Genomic DNA, 15,116 nt, shown 5'->3' with positions numbered 1-15,116 from the left:
ATGCTCATGGATCAATAGGATTCATACAGTAAAAATGGACATCCTAACAAAAGCAATCTACAGATTCACTGTAATTCCCATGAACATTCTAACACAGTTCTTCACAGATCTTGAAAGGACAATTCTCAATTTCATATGGAAAAACAAAAACCCAGGATAGCTAAAACAATCCTGAACAATAGAAGGACTGCCAGAAGCATCACCATCCCTGATTTCAAGTTGTACTACAGAGCTGTAGTCATAAAAACCACATGGCACTGACATAAAAACAGACACACATTGATCAATGTAACTGAACTGAACACCCAGACATAAATCACATATCTATGGACATCTGATTTTTGATAAAGAAACCAGAAATACATATTGGAAAAAAGTCTCTTCAACATATGGTGCTGGTCGAACTGGATGATTGCAATGTAGAAGAATGCAAATAAGTCCACCCTGCACAAAAGTCAACTCCAAATGGATTAAAGATCCCAATACAAAGCCAGACACATTGAACCTGACAGAAGAGAAAGCACAGGCAAAGACTTTGAACAGAACACCATTAGCACAGGCACTAAGATCGACGATTACTAAATGGGACCTCATGACACTGAAAAGCAAAAGACACCATCATTCAGCCTAAGTGGCAGCCTACGGAACGGGAAAAGATATTTACCAACTACACATCCCATAGAGGGCTAATAGCCACAATACAAAACAAAACAACCTCAAGAAACTTGATATCAAGAAAACAATCCAATCAAAAACTCTGGTAGCATATATTACATTGTACAGAACCTTCCCTACAAACATCCCATCATAGTCTTCAATAGCAAAAGCAAAAGAGACCCAGCTGAATCATTTTTTTATGTTAGAATAATATGACGCTGCTAAATTACTGTGTACCAGGATCCATATTATATACAGGGAATAACATTATCAACAAAATAGCCTATAATCTGAATGGTGTAGAGATGTTCAATTTAAATGCCTAAAGTTATTATGGGAGTTTAAAAAATCACTACAGTCTCAGAGCTGGGGATATATCCCAGTTTGTATCATGCCTGTCTAAGAGACATGAGTCCCTAGGTTTGATCTCCAGCACCCCATAAGCCAAGTATGGTTGTACACGCTTGCAGTCTCAATAGGTGGAAGAAGGGGAAATCAGAAGTCAAGGTCATCCTCAGCTACCCAGCAAATCTGAGGCTAGCCTGAGCTACATGAGACCCAGTCTCAAAAAAAAAAAAAAGTTAGTACAACCCCATTAGAAAAGAATTAGATACAAACATTTGTGCATACATAAAGGAAGATTTTCTATAGTAATATACACAATAAACTGTAACTCTCCAGACAGTGGAAATAGGCAAGTAAGTCATAATCCAAAGTGGTGAAAATTTACTTTCCCAAACATGATTGTGGACCTTAAGAACAGCAACAAGGTTTCCTTATGGTAGATGCTTTTTTCAGTTACGATGGCTGTACAATTCAAGGTATTGTGTGGATGAGTTTTATTATATGGAATCATACCATAATAAAGGTACTGAAAGGATGTATATAATAAAGATATATTTACAAGCTGGACAATACAAAAATATAAGTTCCTTTCCTAAGAGAGAGAACACCTACTGTACAGGCTAGTTTTATGTCAACTTGTCACAAGCTAGAGTGATTTTTCGAGAAAGGAATGTCAATTGAGAAAAAGCCTCCATAAGATGGGCTGTAGGCAAGACTGTATTTTCTTAATTCGTGATTGATGGGGGAAGGCCCAGACCATTGTGGGTGGGGCCACCCCTGGGCTGGTGGACCTGGGTTCTGTAAGAAAGCAGGCTGAGCAAGCCAGAGGGAGCAAGGCAGTATGCATCACCCCTCAACCGCCTCTGCATCAGCTCCTGCCTCCAGGATCCTTAGCCATTTGAGTTCCGGTCCTGCCTTCTTTCGATGATGAACAGTGATGTGGAAGTGTAAGCTAAAGAAGCCCTTTCCTCCCCAAGTTGCTTTTGGTTATGGTGTTTCATCACAGCAATGGTATCCCTGACTCAGACACCTACCTTTGGGTGTAGGAAGACCCTCCTACTTCCCAAAGCCAACCTAGCATGAATGAGCACTCCAAAAGTGATGTTACAGGCTTATGTAGTAGCTGACCTTGAGTTAGGCCATATATTAGGAAGAAGCCACAGCATCTGGAGCATGGCAGGGCTTCACTAGATTTCTGTGGAGGGTTCTAGAAAGACAGAGACCACAAACATTTTTATTCACCACTTCAGGAGTAGAGAGATAAAGCTAAAGGATCTGGAGGAAAAACAAAGGTGCAAGTGCCCCGCCCTCGGGCTTTGTACGCGATTCGCGTTTGCAAAGCAAAACAGACCTTCCTTCCCCACAACTCAAAACCCGGGCCCCTGGCTCAGAAACTAGGCCCTGGAGCGCAGTCGCCACCGTGCCAAGGGCGGCGCTTCCCTCGCTTGCAGCCGGGCTCCTGTTACCTCCCTGCACACATCTGTGCCCACTACAAGCCAAACAATTGCGCGCTCCCGCGCGCCCGCCTCGAGGTCCGGTGGCGGCTGCGGCCTGCCCAGGACCCCCACCACCTCCCGCTGCCAAAGCCCTGGGGCCACCCGGGGCCGGAGGCCACCGCCGGCCGCTGCACGGCAGCCCGCCGCGGTGCTCGGTGTGTCGCCCGCCCATGTGCTCGGCCCGCCCGGCGGCGCAGCCCTGTAGGGCTGGCTCTGCGCTGGCCAGCCCGAGGCCTGCGGTCCCGGCGGCGCCGCAGCGCTCCTCGAGGCCCGAGGCCGCCAAAGGCGGGAAGTCGCGGCGGCGGGGAACCAGGGTCGCAACGCCGAGGCCCCGGGGAGGCGACGCTCGGGTCCCGCGGGGCGTGGCGAGCGGCAGCGGGCTCACTCACCACGGTTCGGCGGGGCAGCGCGCCGGGGGTCCGGGACAGGGCCCGGCGCAGCCTCCGCGCCCTGCCCGAGCGGGTCCCGGCCGAGCTCTCGGAACCGCTGTCGTCGGAGATCACGATGAAGTCCTCCATGGCTACGGGCCCGCCAGAGCCACGCGCGAGCGGCCAGCGACCCCGGCGACTGCGACTTCGGTTCCAGCAGCTGAAGCGACTGCAGCGACCGCGTCGCCGACACCCGGGCTAGTACCCCGCCTGCCCCCCCTCCCCCCCCCCCGCCCCCGCCCCGCCCGCCGCCTGCGCTGGAGGGCTGAGGGCTGAGGGCCGAGCCCGGGAGGCGCCGCTCTCCCTTTTCCTCACAGAAAGAAAGAGAGGGAAAAGAGGAAGGGGAGGGCGCGCGGGGCAAGGAAGGGACGGGAGGCAGAGGCTGGGCCGTGCGGTTCGCGGGCGTGGAAAAACGTTGGCGTTGAGGGGGTGTCCGCCGCCGCCGCTCTCAACTGACCGTGGTGTGCGGGGATGTGGCTAGCCTCTGGCTGCTGCTGTGAGGAGGCGTGATTAGCCAGCTCGGCCCACACGGACAGGGCTCGCCTTGGGTGGGCTGGCCTGGCCTCTGACAGAGCCTCCCATCGCCGGGGGAGTGGGGCCTCCAGCTGACCGACAGTGGGTGACGGGGTAAGGAGGCCGCTGAGAAGGGTGACCTGAACTTGGTGTCTTACTGACTGGAGCAGAGCCAGTTGGTCAGAGGTGACCTGACTTCTGACTGAGGTGGGGAAGAGACCCCGCTTGTTTGATAGTGCAGGTAGATCCATCCATAGGATAAACCCCCACAAGTGGAATTATTGGATCAGATCTGTGTTTTTATTGTTATTTTGGCAAATGGCGCCAAATTATCCTAATTTGTACCAATTTGAAGTTTCACCAACAACATGTGTCTCAGAAATTTAAACTGTCAGATGTAAGAGTTACTGAGTTGCTAGTTGACTGAAATGCCAAAAAGGCACACGGTAGAGCTATGAGGTCTCAGAGTGCATGTATGCTCTTATGCTGTGAACGAGCAGAAGTTATAAGGATAAAACTATGTCCCCACATCGGGAAATGTTGGTAAGTAGTGAATTCTTCGGTTTGTTTGTTGTAGGGCAGGGGCATTAAAATCAAAATAGGACCCTTGGTTATTTTAAAAAATATGGGATATTGACAAAAGTCTGCTGCTTGGGCTCAAATAACTTTATTTTTCAAAGTAATTGATTCAAATTAAAATGGCTTTAGCAAAAAGAGTATCTTTTTTTTCCTCCCTGCAGGAATGGGTGGTATCTAAGCATTGTTTAGTGCAGTGTTTTTTAATCTTCAGTGAACTGAATCAGCCAGAGGGTGTATAATAAAGATTGCAAGACCACACACCAGTCTTTTTGATTGAGAAACTGAATTTTGTGAGTGAGGCCCCCAAATTAGTATTTCTTTCAGGTTCCTAGGTGATTCTGATGCTGCTTAAAGCCTGGTGAGCACACTTTAAGACTCACTGGTCTGAGCCAGGCATAGTGGCACATACCTTTAATCCTAGTACTTGAAAGGCTGAGGGCAGCCAGGGTGGGAGAAAAAGAGAAAAGATGAGCAGCGAGGGAGGTAAGAGAGAGAGGAGATCATTGGCCTGCTGGGCAAGTAGTGTATGACTCATAGACTTCAGATGTTTTGGTCCAGTTGGTGAACTGTTACAAAGGGATTCAGTAAGTTGAGCTTCCTGTAATGCTATCAAACATTCATTTCAGCTCACACACCCTTGCACATTGGGGACTGAATCTAGGATGCCATACAGGCTTAGCTATATCTCTGGCTTTTTGGCCCAAAGTCCCCCTCTTTTCTGAAACATTGTGTTTTCTAGGCTTTGTGATTGCATTCTCTTAGCAGTTCTTTCTAGTGTCTAGCTGACTCTATCCATCTACTCAGTCCTTGAATTTTTTTCTTTTGTTTTTTTAAGATAGGGTTTCTCTATGTATAGCCTTGGCTGTTCTGGAACTCTCTCTGTAGATCAGGCTGGCCTCAAACTCACAGAGAGCTGCCTGCCTCTGCCTCCCAAGTGCTGGGATCAGAGGCATTCAATACCACTGCCCAGTGAAAAAGTTTTTTTTTAAGTTCCTTGTTTTTTAAAAAACTTTAGATTTTTAAATTTTATTTTATGTCAATGAGTGTTTTGCTTGCATGCAAGTATATATGTGCACCACACAGATGCCTGGTGGCTGCACAAGTCAGAAGAGCTCATTGAATCTCCTGGAGTTGGAGTCATGATGGTTGTGGGTCATGGGGGTGCTGGGAACTGAACATGGTCCTCTGCAATAATAACAGGTTCCTTTAACCTCAGAGCCAGCTCCCAGGCCTTAAATCTGAATGCTCCTCAGCATTTTGACATGGGCCACTTCCGACCGTTACTTTCTCCTCACATAATCTCAGCTACTCCTGTGACTTCCGTGACCATCTTAATGCTAACAGCATCCGACTCGTTTATCTCCAGCCCAGACTGTCCTTAAAGTTCCATTTGCAAATCTCCAAATGGAATTGGCATTTCTAGGCATCTGGACTCATCTCTGTTCTCCTCACAGAAACTGTTTTCTCTTTCAAAAAAAAAAAAAAACTACTTGCTTTCTTTTATTATTTGCTGGTATTTTAATACTTTCTAAATATTAGCATTTAGTATTAGTGAATGGTGGTATTATCAGCCAGCAGTTGTTGACATGAACAGTCTGCCTGATTTCTACTTCAAGTCCCATTTTACCTCCTATCTTTTGTGTTTGCTCATTCACTTTTTATTTTTCTTTTTTTGACTTCTGCTAATAGCCAAGTTACTGTCATCTCTGGCCTAATCCTCCCGAAAGTACTTGTCTTCTACTCCTTTTTTGCTCACTCTGTCAAAGCAGTCTTACAAGTCGTAGCTGGTGGCACATGCCAGAAGTTCCAGCACTAGGGAAATGGAGGCAGGAAAAATCAAGAGTTTGTAGCCAGTTTGGGCTCCACAGAAAGGCTCTGTCTCAAACAAAGTATGAATGCATCATTTTTCCTTTAGCCACTTCCTCTTGACGGTGTCTTAATTCTATCTGCCATTAATAAAACACCACAGACTGTATGGTTTAAACATTTATTTCTCCAACTCTTAGAAGAAGGCTGAGGTACTGGTCCCTTCATTTCCTGGTGAGGATTTTCTCTCTTGTTGCCTGTTGTGAACTTATCGCTGTGTCCTCACATGGCCTATCTGCGGCACCTGGGAGGAGAAAGAGCTCCTCTTCTTCCTCTTTCAAAGCCACCAGTCCCACTAAATCAGTTACCTTGGACTGCTGGTTCCGCTCAGTTAACAGTTTGACACAAACTCCAGTCACCGAGGAAGGGGAGGCCTCTGCAGAGGAATTGTCTCTGCCTGTAGGCACATCCACGGGGACATTTTCAAGATTGCTGGAGGTGGGCCCACCTTAAAATGGACAGTGCTACCTGTGGATGGGTGGTTCTGGGCTGTATAAGAAAGCAGCTTGAGCAAGCCATGGAGAGCAAGCCAGTAAATGGCATTCCTCCCTCCATGGCCTCTGCTTCAGTCCCCAATTTCCTTGAATCCATGCCCTGAATTCCCTCAATGATGGACTGTTATCTGGAAGTTATAAGATGAAATAAACCCTCTCCTCCCCCAAGTTGCTTTGGGTTATGGTATCTACCAAAGCAGCAGAAAGCAAACTAGGTCACCTCCCAAGTGCTCCATCTTCAAAGACCATCACATTGAAGGTTAAGGATTCAATGTATGTGTTTGGGGAAAATGCAAACATTCAGTACCCAAACACACTGTGAACTAAATTTAAAGGCAAACATAGCTCATTATGTGTTTTTAGATCATATAAATGTTTAGCTGCTTCTAAATCTAGATATAGAGTAAATGTATTTACTCTCTCAAGGGCTATGCCAATGGAGGTGATTACCTTGGTCCTGGTCTCACAGTGCTTATACTTTAAGGAGAACAGATTAAGGAAATCCTGGTAAGTCTACCATCAGGGTGAGAGGTGTCAACCTGTGAATCATAAATATAAATCAGTTTTATTTCCCCTCCAATAACCACTACCACTGTCTCTAGAAATCCTTTTGTTCTCTGGGTATCTACTTTCCTGAGGACAGCCTACTGTAGCCACTTTCAAAAAAGTCATTCATGTGGTTTCCTTCCAGGCATTAAAATTTCAGCCTGGCCCCTTAAAATATTTCATCTCCTATTGAACACACAGCTTTTCCTGATCTAGTACACTTACAATTGCTCTCATGGAAGGGTTAATGATGTCTCCCCCTTGCTCTCTCCTTTCTATTCTTAAGAAAAACAAAGAATGTTCTTTGCAAGACTGTCCTTGACAGAGTGGCATTTGTCACTCTGCCTTTTTGAGTAACAGTTCTCTCATTGTGTGAACATTGGCTCTCTCGCCTGCACTCTGCACATGGCTGCTTTCTGAGGCTCCTGAGTTAAGACACTGCAGGCTCAGCCTCTTTCTCCTATGTTCTCTCACCAGTGTCTTCCAGGTACATCTAACAATCTTCCACTGTTGAGGGATCCAGAGGAGCTTCTTGAGAAATGCCAGCCACCTGCTGAGCTGCAAAGGACTTACAAACACAGAGAATTTAACATAATTCAAGGAGGAAGGGAATACAGGAAGCTCTCATCTTAGTGCCCTCTGTCCTTCCAGCCCTTTCCTCCTGTGAGTATCTGAGACTCAGTCAAGTCAGTTAAGTCCAGACAAGTTCTCAGCTTGGGGAAAGAAGTAAGGAACACCTCGTCTCACTTTACTCTGTGTGAAGTGAATGGAAAAGGCAGAGCAGCCCCCATTTCCCTCAGTGGGGAGGAAGCAATGGCTTGCTGTCATCTGGTATGGAACAGTCACCCAGAGATATAGTAACTAATTGGAAATTTTCAAATGCTCACTGTTTTGCTAAAGAGTTTATGATAAAATGATTAACATTAATAAATGACTTTTAAGTGTGAAATTGGTCATATAACTGTAGTGGTACAGCAATGTTCTGATATATATATATATATATATATATATATATATATCTTTCTCTTCAGTAATCCTGCCTAAAACTTGGGAAGCACAGAGTTGCTGACTGCATTGTCTGGAGAATTTCTGAAGACCACATTGCCAACCAAGTGGGATGAATACTGGCCCTGGAGTTACTTTCCTTAACTGTAAGTCACATTGCTAATGGTTTCTTGGTCATCCTGGGTTTGTCCTGAAACAACTTGTTTATCTAAGACTTCAAAAATGATGTCTTCTTCAGAAGTGTGTATTTTGTAAGGTGTCACTTCAATATAGATTTACTCCCCCTAAGTAGTAAAACAATCTCATATCAACTGAGAGGCCAGTGTAGTCTTTTGTACTTAGTAAGATATTTACATATTCTTTCTGTTGTTTGTTTTCTGTTTTGTTTTTCAAGACAGGGCTTCTCTGTGTAGCCCTGGCTGACTTGAACTCACTCTGTAGACCAGACTGGTCTTGAGCTCAGCGATCTACCTGCCTCTGCCTCCTGATGCTGGAATTTAAGGTGTGCGCCTCTACCACCTGGAATTATTTTTTATTCTTTATTGAGTGCCTCTTGTGTGCCAGCTAACATGGAAGAAGCCAGGACCAAAGCAATGAGCAATTTGGGTGTAGTGATGTAAACTGTAACCCCAGCACTCCAGTGGCTGAGGGAGGAAGATCACTACAAATCTGAGGTCATCCTGACCTACAAGGCAGGTACCAAGCCAATCAGTGCTACACAGTGACACCCTGTCTCAACAAACAAACAAAACAAACTCGAAATATGAAAGCAGTAAGGCAGCTCTTGCCTTCATCCAGAGCTCTGAAGCTGAGGAGTTGCCCTTGGTTTGTGATGAAGGAAAGAAACTCCCCACAACCCCCCCAAATGCCAGACACTGGTGGTGCACACCTTAATCCCAGCAGAAGCAGGCAGATATCTGTGAATTTGAGGCCAGCCTGGTCTGTAGAGCTAGTTCCAGGACAAATAGGGCTACACAGAGAAACCCTGTCTCAAACCCATGCCCTATCTCCCCCCCCCAACAAAAATTCCATTCCTGTACTTCAAAAAAATAGCAATAAATCTTAACTAAGTTAAAATTACACTTAGATAAACTAAAAATTCAAACTGAAGCCACACTTAGTTACTTATTTCATACCCTTTAATATGATTGTTTTAGAGCTCGTCGATAGTGGTGCACACCTTTATTCCCAGCACTTGGGAGGCAGAGGCAGGCAGATCTCTGTGAGATCAAGACCAGCCTGGTCTACAAGAGTGAATTCCAGGACAGCTTCCAAAGCTATAGGGCAACCCTGTCTCGAAAAACCAAACCAAACCAAACAAACAAACAAAAAACAAAACAAGATTATTGTTTTAGAAAAAGATTATTGTGGGTTTTTTTTTTTGTTTTTTTTGTTTTTTTTTTTTTTTGATTTTTTGAGACAGGCCCTGGCTGTCCTGGAATTCAGTCTGTAGGCCAGGCTGACCTTGAACTCAGAGATCTGCCTGCCTCTGCCTCCCCAGTGCTGGGATCAAAGTTGTGTGCCACCACTACCCAACTAAGATTTTTTTTTGAGAGGTATTATTCCTTCATAGACCAAGCTGACCTTGAACTTGCTATGTAACCCAGAATGGCCTCCAGCCAATCAACCTGTCTTAATCCTAGGAGTGCTGGTATGGCAGATGTGCATATAACAGATAATTTAGGATAAAATTAGGAATTTTATCACGTTAGGAATAACGTTCTGATATATGCAACAACATGGATAAACTTTGAAGTCACTGTGGCAAGGGAGATAAGCCACACAAAAAACAGCGATGAGCTTGTCTCCCATCTTCCATATCTGAAATGGAACAGTGTTGTAGAACTCTGTTGTCTGGTTTTGACATGACTGGCCGCTGACTTTTTACTTCAGAGTCCTTATAAGACTGGCCCACTAACATTCCCACTCAGAAAACAGACAGGCGTGGGCTACCTGGGCTAATAAGCCCAGCCCCTCCTCAGAACATTTAAGCCCTTCACTATTGCTGGTATGGAGACTCTTCAGTGGTGTAGCCGCTCTTAAGTTGCCCATATTCTGTAAGTGACCCCAGTGACAATCATTGCTCACCCGAAGTTGGAATTTGTGGAATTGTTTCTTCTGTCTGTTTGTTCACTGCCTGATGTGAAGTGATGTGTGTTCTCCCAGAAAAGGCATGCAGCAGTCTTTAAAGATAAAAGAAACATGTCTGTGAGACCAGAGAGGTCTTGCTTCACAAAGTTATCAAAATGAAAGACTGGCAGTTAAAAGCTGTAAATATTTGTCTGGCAAGACACGGAAATGCCATTCTGTGGATGAAAGGGAAAAGTTTATTCCAAACAGCCAAGGCTGACTCTTGGAGGGGTGGGAGGAGCAGAGGAAAGCAACGGGGTAGGGGGTGGGGTGGGGGCGGGAAAATCTTCAGGGTTATAAGGGAATGGGTACCTGGGAGGAAGGGAGCCTGTAAATTGGGGTTGGGGCTTTAAAGTGTATAGCAGGTACTTATGAGTAGGACCTGAGGGAGCCTGTAGGCTGGCCTGGACCTAGACATGCTATTAGGCACCACAGGCACATGTTAATGGGGAGCCATGTATCCCCTTTGCTATCGATAAGGAGAATGACTCCTTTTGGCAAGCTTTCCAAGTCCCTGAGCAAAAGCTTTTTTTTTTTTTTTTTTTTTTTCTTTGTCTAATTGCCAGAATCTGGGAAAAGGAGTTTCTTTGGACCTGACAGACACAGGTCTTTACTATATAGTCCTGGATAGGAAGTAACTATGTAGGCCAGACTGGCCTGGAACTCATTATGTAGAGTCTACACTGTAGACCAATATGCATTCAAACTTACAGAGATCTGTCTACCTCTGTCTCCTGAGTGCTAGGATCAAAGGTGTGGACTGCCAAAAAAAAAAAAAAAGCTGTATTTTTCTTACTAAGTCTTGCTGGTACAGCTGCCGGGAAGTTCCTACACCTTGGCAACCAGGCTAGATAATATGTGTATGTCATTCTCATTGATAGAAATTCCAAATTGTCATCCAGAAAGTCTGTGCCAAATAGTATTCCAACAAAAAGTTTGGGAAAGTGCTCGTTTTCCAGCACTGGTTAGCTCATTCTCCTGTTGCAGTCAAGTGATCTGGCTGGTCTCTCAGTTGTCTCACATTTGCCTGGTTATGGGGAAGGCAAAGTACTTTTTAAATGTGCACTGTCATTTGTAGTTTTTTTCTTTGAAGCTTTCATAATATTGCCCTTCTCCCCCAGGCTAATCACCCTCTTCAATAGCAATCAATGAAATCTATGTGAATAGCTAGCATGTATTAAATGAGCATCATGTTGCTTAGATCATTTATTCATCAGTCACCAAGTAACAAACACTTGGAACATTAACAGGTCTTTACTATATAGTCCTAGATAGGAAGTTACTGTGTAGGATTAATAATAACAGGATTATTGTACAGCTATAGGTGTACTGAGCTGTCTTTCCATCACAGGTGGATACCTTAAATTAGGTTTTTAGAGGTGGAAATAAGTACTAATTTGAAATTGAATCATTTAAACCTTTAAAATAGGATTATGGGGCTGGAGAGATGGCTCAATGGTTAAGAGCACTGACTGCTCTTCCAGAGGTCCTGAGTTCAATTCCCAGCAACCACATGGTGGCTTACAACCTTCTGTAATGAGATCTGGTGTCCTCTTCTGGTGTGCAGATATACATGGAAGCAGAATGTTGTATACATAATAAATAAATAAATAAAATCTTAAAAAAAATAGGATTATATGATGGAGTAATGGTCCAAATTGGGGAGCATTTGGTGGCCCTGTAATTGCAGCATGGAGCCACTTAGGGGCTGTTGGACTTAAGTCATGAGCAGAGCTCTAAAGAACTTGTACACAGAACAACACATTAAACTAAAAGAATACAGGACTGATTTGGAGAAGGCTAGATTACACCCACTTCTTTGTATATAAGAATAGTACAGAATACAGAGTGATTTCTTTGTACGTAAGTATAGTATGGAATACAGGGTGAAATAGTTTTGCATTTTTGATCTGAATACTAATTGAATTGGGATGCTAATTCAGGGCTGATTGCACTAATGACCTCAAAGCCAACCTTTTTGTTTGACATGATTTATTGAGGATGGCTCTGTATTCAACTAGACATTTCAAGAATACCAGGGCAGTTTTGCGCAGCATGATGTATACCTTGAGTTAACTGAGAACTGAAGTTACTAACACCATCTTGCAAACATAATTACCCAGATGGGTAAACCCTGCATCCACATTACTACAGGCAAAGCGAGGTGGACAAATGGGTGTTTGTTTGCTGATTTGTTACAGATACATGTTAAGTGTCAATTGATTTTTTTCTCCCTTCCAAAACAAAAATCTACTTCACTGTGTGTATATCAGTCTTACAGATTTGCAGTTACAGTATGGCTAGTTGTTTGATCTGGTAATAGTCATTTCACTTAACATATATAGTGCTTTTTGTTTGTATGTTTGTTTGTTTGTTGTTGTTGCTTTTTGAGACATGGTCTCACTATTTGCCTTGGCTGTCCTGGAACTCACTGTGTAGACCAGGCTGGCCTTTGAATTCACAGAAATCCACGTGCCCTACCTTCTGAGTGCTGGGATTTAATTAAAGGCACGCGCCACCACCACATGACTCCCCCATCTTCTTCATAAATTAGTGTATCACTTCCTGGTCAGGGATACAAGAATGAGAATTCCCATCCAGTGGATCACTTAAGCTTTGAGAGCATTAGCAAGAGGGACTTGTGAACTTGCCAAAACTGCCAAGGCTCCTGGGCATTGAGGTGGGTGGGGATGCATGGTTTCTGAGCTAAGCTGGACCCATTCGCTTCAGAACTCTCTGCTGCTTCCCTGGCCACCAAGCTAGTTTGTTGATGGTGTGTGTGTGTGTGTGTGTGTGTTTACCATTTACTGCTCATTTCGTTAGACACTGAGGGAGGAAATTAATGTACTTTCTAAGTTTAGTATTTCAACTCTTATATAAAATATAAAAAATTTCAATAACTCTTTGTTCATCATTTTATTGATAGCAAAGTATTACTTTTAGTACTCTTCGTACTGAATTCTGTTTGTTACATTAATATTGTTATGCAGGTAAAATGATCCTTTGTTTGGCATGCTGGGAAAGCATTCTGACTTTGAAGCCTGTGTGTCTTTATCAACGTATTGCTGTTCTCCATTCAGAGCTAAGTTCTGAGTTATTCTGTGCCTTGAGGTTGCTGGGGCAGAACCAGAGCACAATGGAGGCTGAAGTTTCTCTCTGGCTCAGGCCACAGAAGAGCCAGCCACATCATTTGCCCTCATGGTTCCTCATCCTTAGATGCTGCTTCATTCCTTTTGGGAGCTTGGGGTTTATCACGACTGGCTCTAGGAATGTCCCTGAAATTCTTTTTGTTGCTACATCTGTGAGTGCTGGATTTGTTTCCCATACACTGTGGCCAGTGGCTTAGGGGAGTTTGTATTCACTGCTGGATGAGGTATGCTAGAATTTTCCGCTGGAACCATGAGCCTCATCCTTACCAGGGCACTGCCATGATTACCTCTCCAGGCTTATCTGGAGGCAGAAACTTCTGCTGCCATGTTGTGGATGAAAGCTGGGGCACCGCCTCTGTTCACTGCTCCCAGGCTCTCTTACTTCCCTGTGTCCACGGCTCTGAGCTTGGAGAGCCCTGAGGTTGCTTTTACTCTTCATTTTTGCTCTCTCCTCTGAATATTTTGGGTAATGATTTTTCTTCAACCTGACGACATCTGGCTTCCAAGTCTGGCTAATCGAAGACATCATGGCTTGAACCTCTGTCTTGAATTACTCACTGTGGGAGAAAGCAGCTCTGAGTGGGTCATCTTGATGAGAGGTCCTTCAGCCCCATCAGCCATTCCGATGACCACAGCCTTGGTTGGAATCTTCAGCCCCTTCAGCCATTCTGAAAACTGAAGTCTTGGCTGTCTCTTGTGAGAGACTCAGTCAAAACCACCCAACTCCTGGACTTTAAAAATTACACGACATAATAACTATTGTTCTAAGTTGTTAAAAGATTAATATTTGATACAATATTAGCTTTTGGGAATTTTCCAGGTGAAATTCCATTACCATGCCTTCAAAATTGTCTTTTTCTTGTTGTTACTTCAGCCTAAATCTCTTTGAAGAGAATTATGAAGAACCAGCCAAGGTCACCATACCACTATGACTAATTTTAGGTGGTTTAGAGTACACTCAGCCATAATAACACTGAACTGAGCATGCCCAGAAGCATTTGTTTCTATGATTGACAACAAATAAACCTCCAGTCACTTAATATAGAGAATAGTCTGATCAGCGTCGTCTTCTCAGAAACACTCTGCCTTTTGGGTATGGCATCAATGTCTACATATCAACCCCTCCTTTCTAGATTCCTCTGTAGGTTCTTTCTTCAATTCCCCCAGGTCCAGTCAGAGGCTCTTTTCTTTTGTAATCTACTCTCATCCTCTTGGGGAATAAGCAGCTGGTGCCCAAACGTGTTCATGTAGCCCAGGCCTTTTTCTTGAGTTTCATCCATATTGCAGCACTTAGCAGTGCTCAGCCCCTTTTATTGCTTAATGGTATTTCATTTTATGGTCAGAGTACATCTGTCTACAAACTGATGGATATTTGGTTTTGTGTACTTTTTTAGCAGTTACGAATAATGCTACTGTAGCCATCTTCTCATACGCCATGTATCTGTCACTCCATTTTTCTTGGGTATACATCCAGCAGTGGAATGGCAGGACTAGGTTATGTGTATATGAATGAAGTAAAATGGGGACGAGATACTCTTTGGAATGGGCTGAGGAGGGAAAGCATGGCCAGACTGAACTGGGCCACAGATGGGGGGTGGGTGAGAAAGGAAGAGAGGAGAGAGGGAGCAAAGAGTACACCTGGGAACCCAGAGGCCAAGAGCACTAAGAGACTGCGTAGCCAAAATGGCTGAGGTTATACAGGGATCAGAGAAGCGGGGAAAGGGAAGTGAAGCTCGGGGGCTGGAGAGGTTAAGGTAGGGTCCAGGTGTGCAGCAGGATGGTGCTTGCTGAGAACCTGCAGGGCAGTGTCTGCTCTGATATGTTAAACAGGCACCTCAGTTAGCCATCTGTCCTGGGTTTGATACCCAACAGTGTATATACAGATAGAGACAGAAAGATAATCAGTCA

At 44.5% G+C, this 15,116-nt stretch overlaps 1 protein-coding gene and 1 long non-coding RNA gene across 5 annotated transcripts in view; one reads left to right on the top strand and one right to left on the bottom strand.

The window, feature by feature from the left end:
- The window catches only part of Simc1 (SUMO interacting motifs containing 1), a 34,332-nt gene extending 31,203 nt beyond the window's left edge, over positions 1-3,129 (bottom strand). For all 4 annotated transcript variants that reach the window (XM_027409866.2, XM_027409867.2, XM_027409868.2 and 1 more), the window contains exon 1: positions 2,888-3,129. In XM_027409866.2, the coding sequence (XP_027265667.1) occupies positions 2,888-3,016 (129 nt within the window). In that variant the 5' untranslated portion in view covers positions 3,017-3,129. The remainder of the gene's footprint in view (positions 1-2,887) is intronic.
- Positions 3,130-3,192: 63 nt separating this feature from the next.
- Positions 3,193-14,533, top strand: LOC103160172. The gene is made up of 5 exons (XR_004769419.1): positions 3,193-3,982; positions 6,805-6,885; positions 7,402-7,587; positions 7,956-8,075; positions 13,050-14,533. It is a non-coding gene; the product is annotated as an uncharacterized LOC103160172 (long non-coding RNA).
- Positions 14,534-15,116: the final 583 nt, after the last annotated feature.

Source organism: Cricetulus griseus, chromosome 3 (assembly GCF_003668045.3).
Source record: "Cricetulus griseus strain 17A/GY chromosome 3, alternate assembly CriGri-PICRH-1.0, whole genome shotgun sequence".
In the NCBI taxonomy this organism is placed as follows: domain Eukaryota; kingdom Metazoa; phylum Chordata; class Mammalia; order Rodentia; family Cricetidae; genus Cricetulus; species Cricetulus griseus.
Note: the sequence above shows the minus strand (reverse complement) of the source record. Positions and strands in the feature narration are given on the sequence as shown.